At 40.1% G+C, this 19893-nt stretch overlaps 1 protein-coding gene across 18 annotated transcripts in view; it reads right to left on the bottom strand.

Moving 5' to 3' along the window:
* Window positions 1-19893, bottom strand: part of LRRC7 (leucine rich repeat containing 7) — a 208311-nt gene that overhangs the window by 63164 nt on the left and 125254 nt on the right. For 13 of the 18 annotated variants that reach the window (XR_013840334.1, XR_013840335.1, XM_079982226.1 and 10 more), the window contains 9 exons: window positions 18606-18735; window positions 15663-15778; window positions 13480-13549; window positions 11392-11491; window positions 9643-9767; window positions 5083-5133; window positions 3684-3884; window positions 2094-2205; window positions 409-589 (listed from right to left, as the gene is read on the bottom strand). Coding sequence is in view for 15 of the 18 variants with exons in the window: in XM_079982226.1 (XP_079838352.1) it covers window positions 409-589; window positions 2094-2205; window positions 3684-3884; window positions 5083-5133; window positions 9643-9767; window positions 11392-11491; window positions 13480-13549; window positions 15663-15778; window positions 18606-18735 (1086 nt within the window). In the remaining 3 variants the exon portion in view is untranslated. Of the gene's footprint in view, window positions 1-408; window positions 590-2093; window positions 2206-3683; window positions 3885-5023; window positions 5134-9642; window positions 9768-11391; window positions 11492-13479; window positions 13550-15662; window positions 15779-18605; window positions 18736-19893 lie in introns of those variants that run through there. The other 5 variants (XM_079982235.1, XM_079982240.1, XM_079982230.1 and 2 more) reach the window with 3 other exon arrangements.

Here is a 19893-nt window from a genome sequence, read left to right as displayed (position 1 = left end):
CCTTTTTTTGCACAATGCTTCACTTATTTGCAGTAGTGCCAGTGTGATGTTGTTCCAAGTGCAGCAGGTTTTCTCCAGTACTAGACTTCTTAGAAGTCTTGTGTACACTTGTAGTATACCAGCTCCCAGCCTAGCAGTACTTCCTGAGACATGATGTCACATAGTCACATAGGTGTCCTAGGAAGCACTGCTAGTTCAAAGAAAAAACAAAGGCATCTCAATCATGCTGCTGCTCCTGCTAGTCTGGCCCTGGTGACTTCCTGTCTGTTTTGTTTTAATACAAGGGTTGATATCATCATCATCATCACCATCATCATCTTTTATTTAAGCTCTTTGTACTTTTGGCTGTCTGAGATGCCTTTATGGTCAGATCCAGTGTTTCAAGTGGGGTCTACAAAGTAAACACACCTGTTACCCCACAAAGAATTATTCACTGCATCTTTAGCTGTAGTCTGCAAGGACCCCATTTTAACACGAGCGTTAGAAGACCCTGAAGATGCCTGTGAAGGTGAATAGTCTGAATAGGTGCCTGAAGAAACACTGTTATTCATGCAGTGAACTTTATCTGCTTCAGATTCATCTGTTGATTCTAAAACAAGCACAGAAAGAAATATGAAATTAATAGTTGAACAGAAGATTGAACACAGAGACATATATACAACAACTACTGTAATTAGCTTGGAAATGTGATTTCCACTTCTATATCATACAAATATAGCAAGCCATGAACTTATCCCTGGGATGTTCAAAGACACCTAAGACATTTGTACAGCAGTACCACCTCCCTTTCCCATCCATCTTCAGCCAAGATGCTGTATCATCTGATTGTATCAATCAACAATTATTGGTCGGTGTATTACTTTACTATTATCCTTATAAACATTGTGCCTTGTGAGATGGAACATTTTTTATTTATTTTTTTGCATTTTTAAAAGATCCATTTTCACCTTTCCTACACTTACGAACCTGACCAAACTGCTACTGTCTTGAACGCCCCACCCCCATTTTTGGCTACTGCTGAACATAATAATTTAGTATTTATTTTTAATGACACATATAGCCTTCTTTATACACCAAATCCCACACTCAGGGCCAAACCAAATGTGACATGGGAGATTTCCCAATATTTATTTTTTAAAAAACAGGCACAGGGAGTTTTGTCAGGGCAGCAGTGATTAGGAAGGATTTAATCACCTTTATACCCATGCCCAATACTAGGAGTGGCCCAAGTGAGGCAATGACCCACAGTCCAGATGGTTTGAGGGGCTTGTTCACTTAGTAGGCTGCTTACCTGCCCACCATTTGCTCACAATTCTTGCATAGAAGGAAGAGCCATTCATTTAAATGGGGTTTTATCCAAATTAAGAGGGCTTAGAACAACTGCTGCCTATATTACGTTCTGAGAGTACTGAAACTACTTTAGATTTCTTTTCTGTACATTACATATGTGCCAAGTTGACCCAGGAGAAGAGAAGGCAGATAGGCAGTTTTAAGGGCGGGGGGGAGGCATCCACAGAGGGTTGCGGGGGGGGGGAATGCAGGGAAGGAAGAAGAGACTCAGTTCCCCAGGCACAGTCACAGAGAGGTGCATTAAAGTGGCAGAGAATGTGATACATGGGAGAAAAAAGTGATTGAAATGAAAAGGAAGATGAGAGGGAGACAAAAAAGCAATACCAGCCGGTGTAAGGAAATAGAAGCTGAGGCAAAAAGGAGGGTGACAGAAATATTGCAATATGCAAATGTAAGCAGGCAGACAGAAAAAAAAGGTATGGGGTGGGACCAAGAATGGAAGGGAGCGTAGTTTGAGGAGGTAAGGGAGGGGACAAGAGGCCCAGTGGTACCCTGTGTCTAAGGCCCGCAGGAACCTGGGGCCTGACCTTTTCATACCATTTAAAGTTGCTATTAGTCTAAGGAAAAGGGGTAGGAGAGAAATATAGATAGCTGTGTATCTAAATCGACTGGCTTTGCATATTAAACATAATTTCCAATTTGATTCTGGCTAAGTGTAAAAAAGAGAATACAGTGTTGAGCACATTTTTCTGCTGCATTTTTCATTGTTTGTCACGTTCAATATCTATAAAGTGACTTAGTACCTTTTTTCTCTTTACCCAATAGGACAAGTTTAGGTTGGTACAATGGTGCTTCAGTCATGGAGGGACGAAGTTCCCCTATCCTCATATCATTCACAGCATGTACATATGGGTCCTGTAAAATGCAATAATATTGTGGAATATTATAAAAAGATAGCCCAGCAAGTGATACTTTAATGATGAAATTTTATCAGGAGCATGGAATTATAAAACTTCCAAGCACGAATGCTGACCAGGCAAATGTGACTTTAAATGTCATAGAATGATGTTTAAAAAAGTACAATTGGTACTCATATTTACACAGCCTGCATAGGGTCAGTGGCTTGGGCTCCACCTTGTGGATGAAGGCAGAAGAAACTCTCAAGGTGTGGCTCTTAAGCCTGTTTTGCGGACTCAGCATGGAATCACACACCCTCAGTAGGGTAAAATAACAAATGATGCCTACTTTCCTAATAATCTAGAAACACCACGGCCTGTGAGATGGGTTCTGCTTGAATTAATAGAGGCCTGTCTGATCTTAGGTGGGAAGAAGCTTAACTTTGTGCTTTGTGCTCACAGCTATTTTGCCCTGGACAAATGTACTGTTGGTGGTAGAGTATTTTTTTTTTAACCGATCACTACCTGCTTTTCTTGACAGTTTTCTGCCACCTTACTCTGCTACCAATTTCAGGCCTCCCCTTCCCCTTTTATATCTGAAACAGTCCCGTGTGGTAGGCTCGGTAAAGTTAATATAGGCACATAAACAGCAGTTCTTATCAAGAGATTGTGGGGAGATTCAGGGGACCCAAAGTACACAGTGTATCGGGTCTAGGAAATCCTGTGGGCATCCATGGATGGACCCGTTACAGTCTGGTCTGTCCCAATTGTGCATGGGGAGGGAACTAAGGCTGCTCTGCCCTATTCCTGAGAAATGCCTAAAAATCCGCATGGAAATGCACATTTTAAAAAAATAACAAAAAAGTTTTTAAAAGTATTTAAGACTTTTAAAAATAAGGCATCTACCTGCCCACAGCCTGGGGCTGCTAGTGCAAGCAGCTTCTTGCCACTGCGTGCTTTGAATGCAAATACAGCAAGTTTACCTAAGAGTGAGAGGACTTGATGTTTACAGGCAGAAAGCCATGTTCTTCCTGTACAATTCCCCCTGAGAAAGGATGTCGTCAGTTCTCATTGCTCCCAGGGGAATCTCCTGTATTTGCATTTAGAGTGCGCTGCAGCAAGGAGCAGCAGACATTTGATTGATCTGACCTCAGCCTTGCCTGTTTGGGCCATGCCCCAGCCTTGGTACCTGACAATCAACAGCAAACCCTGCTGAGGCCTGACAATTTCTGTGTCATGCAATGCTGGCAATACCCATTTTGTTCTGCGTAGTATGAGAACTACATGATATTTGCCCCAATAATGATAAAAAAAAGAAAATCAGAAGGGCAGCACTGAAAGGTGAAGCAAATTATATCTAATAGGGGGGTAAGAGGGAAGGAAAGGGGTTATAGATCGGCCTACTTCTGCTTACATACAACCCTCTGAATAAAGAGATCTATATTGTACTGATCTTAAAATAAGCTCCCGATTGTTTAAATAACACTGTCATGTTACCTCCACAGATATATCCTTTGCTGTCATTGGCCACTTGTGCTCATATTTGTCTTTCACAGCTTGTTCTGCACTGACGGTTGGTGTTGCATTCTCAGGCCTCATTCCATGGCTAGGTTTACCCACCAGATTTTGAACAGATTTCACCATATTCTTTAAATCTTCTGGGTATGGAGTTGGATAGCGCTTTAAGTTTATTTCAACCTGAGCAGTCGTTTAACAAAATAAATTAAAACCACAAATAGGAAACAAAAACCATTATTAAACTTCTAGTTTTGATTATCAAGGCTATACAAAACAGAAAACACAGAGACAGTGAATTTAGGCATTTGAGACAATGTTAACATAAAACTGTGCCTTTGAAATGCTAAAGCCTATGTCATTTACAACATGGTGAATGCAGAATAAAATCCATTGGTGACTGAATGTAATTTCTTTCCCACTTGCCTAGAACTGTATAATGCAATAATACTTGGACTGAAATTACACCTTGATGTTCAGACTGCTAAACATCACTTTAATGGCTCAGGTAGAATCTAGAACTTCACTTGCATATGGGAAGTCATTCTGGATTTATAAAACAACACTGTGATAGCTTATTTGAAAAGACTGTGAGCAATCCAAAAAAGATTAGATGTTCCTAAATCCTTCTGAAATCAATAGGACTTGAGTACCCTTCAATTTTAACGGATTGCATTCAATAAAAATTGAAGGCCCCCCACCTCATTTAATGGATGTGTATTTGTACAAAAGTGTGATATAATTTTTACTACAAAGGAAAAAATTGCATGTAAAGCCAAGGTAGACACAAGTTAATAGGCAACCATTCAAAAAGCTTGACTGATGTGAAGAGAACAAACTATGGTAGCAACTTGCACTGAGCGTTGAAATATAATAAAGTATGCATTACAGACAAGCACATCCAAACATGGATCTCAATAGCAAATGTGAAATATTATGTTACAAGGAAATGTACAGCTCCAGTAAGAAAACTAACTAAGTGATGTGTGGAATAAAGTACTATTGTTCTAATTGCCTTACAGTTGAAAGAATGTAATTGCTGCTGGTCTAACTTAATCACTTGCTTTTCTACATGACCTGGGCCATGGTATACGTAAGATTTACACATAACCTTAACAATAACTGGGATGTAAATCAAATACTACATGCACTGCAAAGGTTGCTAAGAATACAGTGTAACTAATTAACTATGTAAGGAAATTTGAGTAAAGTTAATTTATCTTAGGTAAATATTAACTTTCACTATTAAACATACTCGCAGATGTGCTAGATAGAATTAGGGTGAAGAAAATCCCATAGTTGATATTAAAAATGATAATTACCAATGAAGTCTAGACTCCCTTTCTATTCATGGTCTTTTATGTTTCACATTTAAAGTTACCTCAGAAGTAGCATGCCGCTGGGGATAAAAACCTTCCAAAGTGCAATATTCCTGGATAGAAGAATTTCTTTTTTAATTTCTACTGTCAAATTCATTTCAGCAAACAATGATACACTTGACCAAAATCAAATTTCACAAGACTCATCAGAATAAAGTTATTATGAATATTAAGAACTATTACCAAATGTATAATTTTAAATAACATAAAATTACAAACCAAATCCTATGAAACTTAGATGAATATGCAACCAACCAATCACCAGGCACACATTTCATTGAGAACTGTGCCCTTAATATTAAGGATTATTTCACCACTCTGGAAATGTCTTCATATCAGCCAAACAGACAGGTGCCTGCAGTTGATATTGCAAATGCACAGATAGCCATGATGTCAAAGAAATTTTGTATGCGCTTTAAACACTGTGAGTCCCAATATTACTTGCATGTTTACTGGATAAACATATGAGAATCATCACCAAACACCCAGGTATTGAACTGATCTGTAACTATTTGATTATGTTTTAAGATAGAATAAATATAATTAATATAAGCAGAATAATGCAACAGAAACATTTAACATGATTTCTTTTTAATATGTTTAGTACTGTAAAGGTCTAGCACCAGTGTGACTTTAAAAAATCTATTTAATACATTAAAATTGGCTTTACACTGATATAATTGACAGCACTCCTGTGGATTTTCATCTTTATTTTGGGGGGAAAGTGGGTATTGTATATGCACCTGTACGTATGTACGTACGTTTGTGTGTGTGTGTGTGAGAGAGAGAGAGAGAGAGAGAGAGAAAGAAAGAAAGAAAGAAAGAAAGAAAGAAAGAAAGAAGCCCAAGATCCTGCCCACAGCTACCACTTTCAGGCCCACTTATTACTGCTACGCATCCCCTGACCACTGCCACATGCAACTCTTGAGTGCAAAAGATTATCTACCCCTGACGCAGGCAAATAGATCACTTTTCTAGTTTGTGAATTAACAAAAAATGATAAAATTTAATTTTTTACCACCATTCAGAAACACGCTTATCTTTATCCTATGAATAAAAAAACGGTGATGAGCTGAACATAAGTTCACCTGTCTAGCATGACATCAAAAGTTTTGAAACCCAGTTTATCTTATTTTTAAGCAAAAGGACACCTGGCGAAATTGCCCACTGCAGCTACCTGGACCCTTGACACAAAAGCCCCTTGAGAAGGTCAAGAGCCCTCCTGCACTGTGTGTTGCAGGAGACTACAGTATAAGCAGGAAAACACACCAAATCAGGCAGAGGAATCTTGCATGCTGTTGGTACAAGATTCTTCTTCCTGGTTTTGTGTGATTTCCCCCTACTACTATAGCCCCACATGATACAGACCACACCGCTGAGGACCTCCTAGAGAAACATTGTGAAGGAGTACAGGGCTGCAGGAAAGAGCCATTGTATGAGCTGTTTTCTGCTCACTCAGCATTAGACAGAACCATATTTTTATATACAGGTTTCTTTTTTAATTGTTTACTAAAATGAAAACGGAAGCTGAAATGAATAAAGCCATTAAAAAGCATTATTTACTGACATTTATACAGATGTCATTTAATTGTACAGTCTCATTGATTAGTTCAAACCTTTCAGGCATAAAGGCAACGTTACTGGAAGTGACTGTTTTTTGATTTTCAATTAAATAACATTAGAAGTATAAGAAATGTTGATTGTCATGTGAAGATATATGGGAAGTGAAATAACACAGGCTATGGCTTAACATGGAACTACTTAGCCTCTTCGCTGCTTTAAAACATCTTTTGCCATTCTCCTGTACAAAAATGAACTCTTAGTACCCTCATAAGTATGTGTGTCCTAGAGAGCTACCAATACAGTTTTTGTGTTGCTTTCTATTTGCTAAAAAAAGTTTTATATATTTTACTTTTTAAAGGGATCGCCACAAAAAGTCAGATACAATGGATGAATATCCCACTGCGTCCATACATACATTGCTCATTTTTGCAACAGTATGCTTTTTGATCCAGCAGAAGCTCACGTTAGTGGAAAGTGGCAAAGGCGATTTTAGCTCATTCCCTTCTCTGTGCAGCTCCCCCAAATTTGTTCAACAGGAAATCCTTTGGAACAGTTATGTAAGTAGTTAAGGGGACTGCAGAAGAAAGGGGGAGTCTATGGAAAACACTTCCTTCCCTTTGGCTTACAGACACCTCCACTGGATCAAAGAACCTTCTTTCAGCAGAGGGACGTCGCTGGATACAACCCAATCTTACTTTTCATTTTAATAAAGTATTATTTTTGTTTGAGGATTATATGAAGAGTAAGGCAGTTTCCCCCCTCTCAGATATCTGTAGAATAAAAGAGGGAAATAGAGTAAGAACTCAAGAAAGACAGGTCTGATTTTTCTTTATTCCTGGCAACTAACATCAATTTCAAGTCTTGTTCCAAAAACAAATGATTTGACTGATAGATGTGACTCTTGACCTCGGTCAATCTCATTTTAAAGTAAAACATATTTGCCCCCAAACAGCAAGGCAATGCTTTTACAAAACACCTCCTGGAAGTACTTGGTTTTGACACACATCAGGGGTACTTGCTTGCTAGAATACTGTATTTTTCGCCCTATAGGACGCACTTTTCCCCCTCCAAAAATGAAGGGGAAATCTGTGTGCATCCTATGGGGCGAATACAGGCTTTCGCTGAAGCTTGGAGAGCGAGAGCGGTCGGTGCGCACCGACCCCTCTCGCTCTCCAGGCTTCACGAAGCTATCAGCAAGCCTGGGGAGTCCGCGGGAGTTCCCACAGGGCTCCCCAGGCTGCGGATAGCAGCCTGCCGCCCAGCGCGCGGGGCACCCTGAAGCAGAGCACCCGCGCGCCGGGCAGACATCCGCAGCGTAGGGAGTTCCCACAGGGCTCCCTAAGCTGCGGATAGCAGCCTGCCGCCCGGCACAAATGGCGCCCTGAAGCAGAGCGCCCCTTGCGCCGGGCAGACATCCGCAGCGTGGGGAGCCCTGCTGGAACTCCCCAGCTTCTTCTCCCCAGCGCCAGCCCCACAAGCTCGGGGGACAGCGGGGAGGCGGAGTGCCGCCATACCGCTGTTCCCCGACCTGGTTTGGTTTCCCCGACCTGGTTTGGGGGGGGGGGAATAAAGGGGAAAAAATTTCCTTTATTCCCCCCCCCCAAAAAAACTAGGTGTGTCCTATGGGATGGAGCGTCCTATGGGGTGAAAAATACGGTATAATAATCATGTCAAGGCCAATCCCCATTCTGAATGTGGAGCAGATTGGGCATATTTTTAATATAAAGATCAGAAAATAATTTCTGTATTATTGAATATTGTGTAAAAGGCATGCTATATGGGCTGTCTTTGTGGGCTGGAAACCTAAGAAATTCTTCTAGTGAACACTGAAGATACTATTGAAAAGATAGAGCTGAATGCCCACTAAGTGGTCTTCATGTTTGTTATATTATGGGCTTATGAATCCTTTCATTGGTTTTGAAAGAACAAATGCATATGAACACTGAGACTGCAAAGTTTTTTTTGTGCAGGAGACAGAAATTCAAGAAAAAACATCTCTTGTACTAAGGTGACAATTTCAGCTGTCACTGAAATGTAATATTCAAGGTGTTGAAATTTTGGTGGCTGTGGAATGATTACTTGGAGCTAAATATAGCAATCTGATGAGCAATAGATCAGCCATTTTTGTGTCTTATAAAGTCTTTTGTGCCTTGTTTAAACTTCTGAAAGAAGATATTTACGTCAGGACTTGTTAATTAACTTGACTCCTACAATATTTTTTCCCTGTGCAACTGCCATTTCACATTACACTTGGCTTTTATAAAGGAATCTAACCTATTTCCCTCCCTCAATTTTATACAGAAGAGAAATATCTGCTTAAAAGGCTGTTTGTTTCATCTGATGTGACAGTTCTGAGTTAGCAAATTAGAAATGGTCTTTGTGAACCTAAGCCATCAGTTTCTATTGATCACACATTGTTATCCTTTTGGTAATTGTGTCTCATAAACAGCACAGCAAGAATCACTTCTATCAGTTTCATTTCTGTTCTGCAAAACAAGATTTGCAGTGAGGCAATATCTAATTCTTACTCTCTCTATATATTTGTAAAAGTGCCAATCCCTTTAGTTCTAAATGTCACATGCTTTAAGGGGACATTATGGCAAATATCAAGAGAAGAAAATATGCGTATCAGCAGGTTAACTTTTAAAGGCAAGAGCAAACTTCTGGACTGCACTTAAATGAGGAAGCCCATCAAAGAGGACTTTCTAATTGACAACTGTGGAATATGAGATTTTAACAGTGCATCTGGAAATTTCATGTACCCTAGCCAGCAATTGAAGGTCCAATCATGACAGTAGGAAACACAGTTAAATTCTTAAAGAGATTTGCAGTGCAATCCATTGCATGTCGAAGTAAGCACCACTGAGTTCAATGGGACTTATTTTCAGATAGGTGAGTATAGGATTGCAGCCTTACTCATGTCTAGATTGGTTAAACACACACTTAGCAACCACCTACTTATTTACTACAAAAAAACCAAGGATGATAATCCTAGTTACCTTAACTTTTCCTGCATTTTCCTCCTCTTCCTTTTTTTCTTCGAATTCAAAGGCAACAGTCATACGTTGCTGTCTTTGCTCCTCCCATAGAGTAGGATTAAAACTATCGCTGTCAGACTGGAAATCTAATTAGAGTAGAAATTAACGTCATAATCAAAAGATACCTAGTAATAAAACTTTACCCACAATATCAACTTAAACAACCAAATAACTCTGAACTGGAAACATTGAGCTGTGAAAATCTTAAATTATTTATTTTAAATAAATAACATCTGTGGGTGCAAATAGTCAAAAGCATGTAGGCCTCAAGTTAGCCCAGTATGAGCATGATTGGGGCTGTGAGCTAAGGTCACTCTTGATTTTTGTCCATGCAAACATACATCCTTTCCCAGCTACCAACTTGCCTAAAGTTCAGCAAATTCATTTGATATGATGTTCTAGGAATCCAGAGCCAGTTTCTAACTTCTAACCACAATGGTTTACAGCAGAAATGAAACTTTCATTGATTACCAATTATTGGCCTTTTTTATCATTTTTTTTAAAGCTAGCCCACCTGAAGACCACCACCCATTTTCTGTCAGAGGCTCATTGTATGGCATGGGGTATATTACTCTGGTACACTTTCAAACAAAGGGCCAGCAGAAACAAAACAACAGTCCACTAGCACTTGAGAGGCTAGCAAATGCATTATTACTTTCATGGATTACCAATAATGATGAAACTGACATGAAAACTTGTGCCATAATAAATGTGTTAGTCTTGAAGGGGCTAGTACTGTTCTTTTTGTTGAACTATGATCAAAGCAACCATGTCGTTGTGAGTATAAAAAGACTGTAAAACAAATTTAAAATGCTATTTAAAAAGTAGGACACTGCAGATGAGAACTCAGTGTGCAGAGTCTATATGTAGTACAGGAGCACAGTTCCAACAGACAGTTGTCACATATTGGATTTGCTGAGGACCTACAAGTCAAATGTTTGTAGGCCTGAATTGTGTTCATTATTCGAAGCCTATCCCCCAAATTCAAAATCAGGGATAGGCAGGCAGGAGGTAGCATTTTTATTTGAAGCTCAAGGTGGTATTCATGGGTCTTCTTTTCCCCATGTTACCCTCACTACAACCCTGTGAGGTGGGTTAGGCTGAGATACAGTGACTGGCCCAAGGTCACAGTGAGTTGTGTGGCTGAGTTTAATCCTGGTCTCCCAGGTCCTAGTCTACTTAATATCCCTTTACCTTATTTCACATTCTGGCGGGAAAAGATGTAGAACTTAATAAACTGGGGAAGGGGAACAATCTTTTCCCACAGTCTGTAAATATATTGTTAACAGTCCTTTTTCATGGGAGGATAGGGAGACAACCAGAACAGGTGGGGACCACACAACCTATCTTTAAGAAGAAAGCAACTGTGACAGCAGGGATGCCTTCTGACGCTTTTCAATTGTATTAGGTGCTGTTTGTAAAACTGCAATGCCTAAGTATCCACAGCAAGGGAGGAGGTTGGCGAGAAAACCAGAATAACTTGGCCACAGTCCAGTGACCACTCATTGGCCATGCCCCCATGAATTCCTAGCAGCCCTGCCAAATCTGGCACTAGCTTTCATTGCTATGGTTTATAAAAAATGAAAGTTAAAAGTGGGGAAGGGAGTGGTTTGCATTGTAAAACAACAACTATCTATAAAATAATTGTTTAGGATACTTAAGTCAACATTGATTATTTACTGAATAGCTTTCCTTTTTTTTGATAAGTACCTTCATCACCACGAGGTTGCTGAGGAAACATGTAGTTGGTCAGCACTCTTTGCTTTGTTTCTGGATGTGCCTCAGTCTGAAGAGGGATAAGGGCCTTGGACTGCAAATTCAAAGCAAACAACATTACAATAACTCCAAAATGATGGCATCTAAAATTATCATGCACACTAACAAATAGTGTGCCATTACAATGAGCATTGTAATTAACATTCTTGATCAAAACAATACTAACTACATAATTTCTAGGTATTAAATTGCATTGTAATGATTAGGAAATAGCAGCTCCAACCAACAGATGGTGCTGTGTTGTTTTCTTATTACTTAGATACTGTTCTATATGCTACCACCCTTTTGTCCTAAAGAAGAAATTGCGGTACAGTGGTGCCTCGCAAGACGAAATTAATTCGTTCCGCAAGTTTTTTCTTCTTGCGAGTTTTTCGTCTTGCGAAGCACGGTTTCCCATAGGAATGCATTGAAAATCAATTAATGCGTTCCTATGGAGACCGCTTGCCAGGCTGGCGGTGCGGAGAAGGGCTTTTCTCCCCACCGCAAGCCTTCAGGACAGGTACGGGAACAGAGGGGAAGGCGCGCAGCGCTTCTCCTCTGTTCCCGGGGCTTGCGGTGGGAGGAGGGTTTTTCCTCCCCACGCCAACATTCAGAACAGCATTCTGAAAGTTGGCAGTGGGAAGGAAAACCCTCCTCCCACCGCAAGTCTTCAGGACAGCCATCCGAAGACTGGCGGTGGGAGGAGGTCTCTCTGCCCCACCGCCGCCTTCGGAGCAGCCATCCCAAGGCTGGCAGCGGGAGGAGGTCTCTCCGCCCCACCGCCTGCCTTCGGAGGAGGTCCGAGGACAGTGGGGAAGATGCGCTGTGCTTCCTCGCTGTCCCGGAGATTTCCCTATGGGCTTTCGTCTTGCGAAGGAAGCCTATAGGGAAATTCGTTTTGCGAAGCGCCTCCAAAACGGAAAACCCTTTCGTCTAGCGGGTTTTCCGTCTCGCGAGGCGTTCGTCTTGCGGGGCACCACTGTATCCTTAAAACTAAGAGTATGATCCAGAAGCCTGTATACTGATTATCTGTTTTACATTTACATAAACACTGTCCTTCCTGTAACATCTCTACAATGCCACAGTTCTATCATAGATAGAAGACTCCATCCTCCTTTTATATGACAAGGATGGAGAACTGCATCCAGCCAGTGGGGCAGAACCTTACTTTCCCCAGCCTTCTATGGGCCACGTCTGACAGTTGGAAAGGGCTGCCAACCTCTGAAACACCTGGTGTCAGAATGAAATCAAACTCTGCAGGGAAAAGCATAGTACTTTGCAAGCCTTGATACTCTACTGATGTTTGTCGCTTACAACATATAGGGCTTTGTTGGCACCGGTGATCAGCTGAGAGTCACTGTCTGCAAAATCCCTTTCAGCCCAGGCACTTTGCAAGCCTTGATACTCTACTGATGTTTGTCGCTTACAACATATAGGGCTTTGTTGGCACCGGTGATCAGCTGAGAGTCACGGTCTGCAAAATCCCTTTCAGCCCAGGCATATCTTTAACTGCCAAACACCCCACATTGTATGTGATGGCAGATGGGTATGGCTAGACCAAAATTAGGCCTGTGGATCAGAGGTTCCCCATCACCGACAGATGGTTAGACTCAACAGGTCTTGGGCTTAAGCACCCTCCCTTGTGAAACACCCTTCACATTGTACAGAAGGAAATAAATACATAAAAAGGTTGCTATTTGAACTAGTAAATTCTTGCCGCCCAACATCTCACTGCTTCCCCATGTCACTGCACTCTGCCTAACAGTAGGGCTAGCACTGCTTGGTGCTTCAAAATATTTGGGGGTTTGCTGGGAGATCTGATGATACAGATGAACTTGAAGGAAGCAGAACTTGAGATGCTATGAACAATTTTGCATTATACTCATAATTTTTATTCCCCCCCCCCCGCCAGAAAGCATCATCTACTTTAACAGGTTTAAACACTTTTAAGTTCACCATAAATATTTTACAAATACAAATACAGCTGAGCTTGCTGCCCTTTTATTTAGCTGTTAAAATGAGAACAGACATTAAAATCTTTACCTGGTTGTCTGAAAGCCACAAAGCTGCAAGTTCTTTAAGTTTTGTAAAAGTGATAGGCAAATTTTTCAATCTGTAAAAATAACAAAATTGGGACAACTTGAGTATTTACTTAAACATTGTCAATATATTTATGCAGCATTTTAACAGTCAGATTACAGCAATTTCAACTTTGGTTATGCTCTTGAATTGCTTTTAAAAGACATCTTTATGGAAATACTTGATTCTTTTTCAAAGAATATTTTTCCAGTTAAAAATGTATACATAATTTAATTTCCTAAATACTCAGAGAAGATTCTCTCTCTCTCTCTCTCTCTCTCTCTCTCACACACACACACACACGTGTGTGTGTGTGTGTGTGTGTGTGTGTACCCCCTACCTAATCTATTGTTATGTGTTAAGTTTTTAGCCAAGGCAGTATTCCAAACTCAAGAACACCATTGCTGCAAGGAAACCCTGCAAATGTCTTCCAGCTGCTAAATGTCTCACTTCTGACTGCTACCAGAATAAAATCCTTATGAATCACTTTCACGCTAGCATGCATTTACAAAAGAATTAATAAAGGCTTGTGCTTTTTTTAGGAATAGCTTTCATTGTTATGCTGGATATGTGCTCAAACATGAGGGCAAGCTTAGCAGTCTCCTATGAAAGTGCCCTCTCACCGCAGGACAAGCATCTTTAAATCTGTGACACTGGAATTAATGCTTTTCCCTTGTGTCCATCATAAATCTCATTCTGACACCCTCCCTAGCCTCTTCTCTAACATGCAGAAATAGGGCAGTTTGGAACCTGCTGTCCTTTATATCTGTTCCACCAGAAAAGCTTTATACTTCAGAGCTCTGCTTCCATTTTCTCCAGTTGTAGTGCACATTGTCCTGACACAGCAGCTTCTTGGAAACTGTATTTCTGGCATAACCCTTGGGCTGGGATGTCAGCAGAAACAGGAACCACGAAATATTCTTAACTGGGTCCCTCTTTATGTATCTACTTATTCAGTTGCATACCTTCCTGTTAACCGTGCACTACAGAAGACTCCAAGGGGACAGAAAGACAGTTGCTTTATGAAGCGGACAATAAACAGGACTAGTTCTGAGTCCAGCTTACATAGAACTGAACAGGTAGAGAGCTAAAAACACACACACACAAACATACCATAAATCCTACTCACCTAATCACAGGAGGAGCAATGGTTGCAGCCAGTTACCTTTTAACCCTTTACATTCCATATAACACAGGCCCCATCCAAGTACCAGAATGTTTGATTTCAAGACCCTGTAACCCTATTAGGGCACTACATTGACAAACATGGTTCATGCTAAATGAAAATTAAATCACAATATCAGTATGCTGATTCTGTGAAATTATTCCCACTTTTGTGTTTTAAATGACTGCATGTGGGGGGAAACAAGTGCTATATAGAAAACTCTAATTAGTTCCAACAAGAAGAACAGGGATGTTTAAATTAGTTGAAGTTGAATTTTTTTTTGCTACCCTTTTCAGTTAAATGAATCATAGGATTTCGGCTTTAATTACTGCAGCCTCTGGAAAATGTCAGTTGATGACATATTATTCATAAAATGACCTGAAATATTTTGGCAAAAAAAGAGAGACTATCTGCAACATTTATCAAATGTTTGCGTTCTTCTTTATGAATTAAATGTAATTCTCATTCAGAGGAGAAGGTCATCCTGTTCTGCAAGTTGGACACCAAAGGTCTGTAGAACCTCCACTGGGAGGAACCCAGTTTTAGCTCTGCCTTCCTCCTTTGATGAAGTAGCCTCTTGTGGCTTTCTAAACCAGAAACGTTTTTGACATTTCTCTTTTCTCTCTACGCTACATGGTTTAGAACAACTGTGTCCTTGTTCCTTCTCCTTTTTAATTACATCCATTAGTTTGTAAACCTGTGGAAGGTATTGTGCTATTTAATAAACTTTGTGCAGCACCTAAATAACTTTATGCCAACAATAATGTCATTGCTGTTGTTCAACTAATGAAAAAGAGAAATGCTTTCTTCAGGAAAGCTGTCTGGATCTCATGAAACAAATTAACATATCTGCACATATGTTGTTCTGTCAGCTGATAATCTGGCAATGCTTTAAGAGAAAAATGTTAGGATACGTTTTGAACAGTTCTCGGTTCAAAAGTGGACTGATTATACAAGAAATCTAAAATAATAAAAGCATTACCTGTTGTCACTCAAGTTTAAGACTCTGAGTTTCTGCATTTGTCCAATCTCATCAGGAAGAAATTCCAGTTTGTTAGAGCGCAGAGACATAACTGTTACATTCTTACAACTTCCAATCTGTAGGGGTCAAAAACAATTGTTAAGGCATGGGCTATGTCACCATAATTGCCATCTATATAGGTAGCTTAGTTACATCTTTAAAATAACTTAATTATATATGCTTTTTTACATGTTGTTTGGTGCTGATCTCGATGCTGATCAATAAGGGAAAATCACGAAGAAGTATAAAAATTCTAGAAAATATGAATGCTTTTCTCTTTGTCTGACCTCTAGCCTAATTAAGTCATCCTAAATCTCATCCATGACTGGACCTAACGGTCATAGGTACCTTTACCTTTTTAAACACATCCTAATTTGACCTATTTAGGGACGCAGGTGGCGCTGTGGGTTAAACCACAGAACCTAGAACTTGCTGATCAGAAGGTTGGCGGTTCGAATCCCTGCGACGAGGTGAGCTCCTGTTGCTCGGTCCCAGCTCCTGCCAACCTAGCAGTTCAAAAGCACCTCAAAGTGCAAGTAGATAAATAGGTACCACTCCGGCGGGAAGATAAACAGTGTTTCCGTGCGCTGCTCTGGTTCGCCAGAAGCGGCTTAGTCATGCTGGCCACATGACCCGGAAGCTGTACACCGGCTCCCTCAGCCAATAAAGCGAGATGAGCGCCACAACCCCAGAGTCGGTCACGACTGGACCTAATGGTCAGGGGTCACTTTACTTTTAATTTGACCTATTTAGATCATTTATGGAAGAAACTCCATGCTCCATGGTAGTAACATTGTCATGCATTAGCAATGCATAAAGTATAGAGCCCTGCAGCAGACATGGAACCCTCTTTTACAAACCACAAACCTTTGCATTCATTACCCATAAAAAACTTTGATCCCAATGGTAGGCACACGTATATCCCACCCACCACTTATCATCTAGATGCTACTCCCTCTATGTTATATGAAAACTACTCCCTTAAGTTACCAAGCCTTTCTAAGTAACTGCCTCACAGAAATATCTGTCGGGACAGAGATGTGGCACCTTAAGGCCTCCCCTGACATCACCTAAGCTATGATGTAATGCAGTATAAGCCGCTTGAAAACCACTCCAGCATATATGTCACAAGAGAAGATACAGGCCACAAGGTACATGAGACAGTTTATTCCCATGCCAATATCACCCATTTCTCAAGATATGCAATGTGGATGTGAGCAGAAGCTAGGCTTGAGTCTTGTATATTTTAGACATTTTCTGATGAAGTGATGTGATGTGGGAGAAGAATGTAAAAATGATCTATAGTGTTCAACAGATGTGTGGCTTGAACTCATGTCACTGATTTGCAAATGCCTTGAATGAGTATTCCTGCATTCAAGCTACAGAAACTGCTGTTGCTTTGATTGAGTGGTTCTTTATCACCATCATACCAAAGCTTTAACCAAGAACCTGGCAAAGATTGTGACAAAGAACACTGGCCTTGGCTGCAAAACCCATACTTTTGACTGACAGGAGTTGGAATTATGCTTTTAGAAGTCAGATTCGGTACTGTCAGCTGCTCTGGATTATAACACAGGCTGAGAAATTGACTTCATCTCCCCCTAGGATGGAATGTTTTCACTTTGCAGCTTTTGGCTAGATCTGAAATCTGCATGGAGCTATTGGAACTATTTTTCTGTTCCTGCATATTTTGTCCACAACTTATACAACACAAAGAGCCAATTTATTCAAAGGGATAGAAGACAATTTGCAACAAACTGAGTGAAGGTGGTGTTTCAAATCTAGTGTAACATAATTTATTTTATTTATTTATATAATGTATTTCTATTCATATACAAGGTATAAAGACTTAAACCAATGCAAAATCATAATAAATACAAAAACAATATTCAGTCAATAATCAGAAAGCCAAAGAGGAACAGACTCATGCAAGAATCATTTGAATCCTAACCTAAGGATAACAAGTTGCCACCAATAGGGAGTGGATATGCCTTTTATTCTTTCAGAATGTACTCAACCCTTTATATTTGAATGAATCCCAATACTGATAATCTCAAACTCTTGAGTGGAAAAAAGCATATGCTCAACATATTGACCGATGAGAACTGCATTATGATTCCAAGTTGGAAATCTTTGACTCACTATAGGGTTAAGTGAATGAACACTTTAGAAACCAAAGACCTTTGAAGGCAAGGCAATTTCCAAAAATGTCTGGGTTTTTTTTGCCTTTAGAAGGTCTGTTCCCACACCATTACACCGTGTAAGGAAATCACCTATGGATTCTAGTAGAACCAGTTACTAGATACCATCTTGCAGACAAGTTAATCAATTTTGGGCATTATGTCTAACAACCTCAGCTGCACCAAACTGATAAAACCACTGCTGTTCTATTTCCAAGCTCTCAGTTAGGAAAGGCTTGCATGAAGATGAAAAATTGTAACCATAGGGTCCCAGTCTACTTGGTTTGTCATGTCTTCATACAACAGTTCTGAGAATGAAGATGGTGCACCAAGAATGACATCAGCCTGAAGCTCCTGAATGTGTTGGAAGCATCCTCAGTAAGAAAGAGTAGAAATGTGTACAGAAAGCATTGTGGCAAAGGAGTGGTCAGCATATTGACTCCTCCTTGTGGGCACTGCTCCCTGAAGAAATAAATTGTTACCTAATGGTTGCACTGGATTGTTAACTTCCAAACTGGCCTATTTTCAAAGTATGATGTAACATTTACAAGCTGATACAAAACTTTAGAAATTAAAAATGTTTGAAATTCATCATTTTTATGTGAATATTGCCCTTTTGTATTGAGACCAAACTCTGATTTGGTAATAGTCCCTTCAGTGTAAATTTATTCTGGATAAAGACAGGGAAATTTTCGAGTAATCATATTTCATAATATATCCTTACTTCTCTAGGCAGTTCAGGCAGGAAATTTTCATCTACAGCTAGTGTCCGCAGACTGTGCAAGTAGCCAATGGTGGGAGGTAGAGACTCTAGTTCATTACAGCTGCAGTCGAATTCCTCTAATAAAGATAAACTGAAACGTTAAGTACATTTGTTAGTCTATGTCACAAAGCCATCAATCATTGGGGGTTTTTTATATCTAAATCTTAACATTCCAGATCTGCAAACTATGCAAATAGGCATAAGAATTTCAAATGACAAAAATATAAGTATCTTACACATTTTTGAGCTGCAGTACAAAATATGTATTTGAAGGACATAATGGAATTATATTTGGAAATGCTTTCTAGTTGAAGCAGAGGAACGGTCCATCTAGGGCACTACTATCAACACGAACTAATAATAAAGCCACAGGAGAGCATTTATGCAGTAGTATATGGCAAACACCCATGTATATTTTGTTACATGTATATGATTGGCAGAAAGTTCCTACCACATGTAATTACGGCAGATGTGTGTATTGGTCTCCTCCCATTTGCATATGAAGCAAAATAGACATATGCAATTTTATCATGCATAAACAGGCCCCATCAATAGATATCTTAACCAAGAATCCTTTAAGTAGAAATGCTAGCAACTGAGTCTTATACTGACAATAAATGTGCTGTAATAAAACGGCAGAAACACTTTCCAGTATTACTTAAGTAATACATATTTTACAAGGGATTGTCTAGACCAATTTCAGTCTGGCTTCAGGCCCAGTTTTAGTATTGAAATGACCTTGGTTGCTCTGATTGACCAGTACTAGGGGAATGCAATCCTGCTAAGTCTCCTAGACTTATTGGTGGCTTTTGATAGCACTGACCACTGTTTCATTCTGAATCAGTTCTGTAGCTGGAAGTCAGAAACATGGTGAAACAGAGGTTCAACTTCTACCTACAGGGCTGTTTCCAGAGAATGGCACCAAGACAATTCCATACCGTCCCCCACGCTGTTTAAATAGATGTTACAGCCATTCTGAGAGTTCTTCAAGGTACAGTGGACCTGCCACATACATGAGGGTTCAGTTCTAAAAGTCCACATGCAAAGGCAAAATTATGTGAAGCCAGGATTCCCAGAAACCACTCTCAACTTGTCTGGAGCAGGCCTTGCCCTTTGCCTCACTTACTGCACAAGCCTCGGGATGCTCCCAGAGCCAGGTAAGCGAGACAGATGGATCAAAAAGCTCTTGCCATTGCGTAAAGCCAGGAACCCACCCACCCCTGGTGCACCCCCCCCACTTGTCCAGAGT

Source organism: Podarcis cretensis (assembly GCF_951804945.1).
Source record: "Podarcis cretensis genome assembly, chromosome: 6".
Lineage (NCBI taxonomy): Eukaryota > Metazoa > Chordata > Lepidosauria > Squamata > Lacertidae > Podarcis > Podarcis cretensis.
The sequence above is the reverse complement of the archived record's forward strand: the minus strand, read 5'-3'. Positions and strand labels throughout refer to the sequence as shown.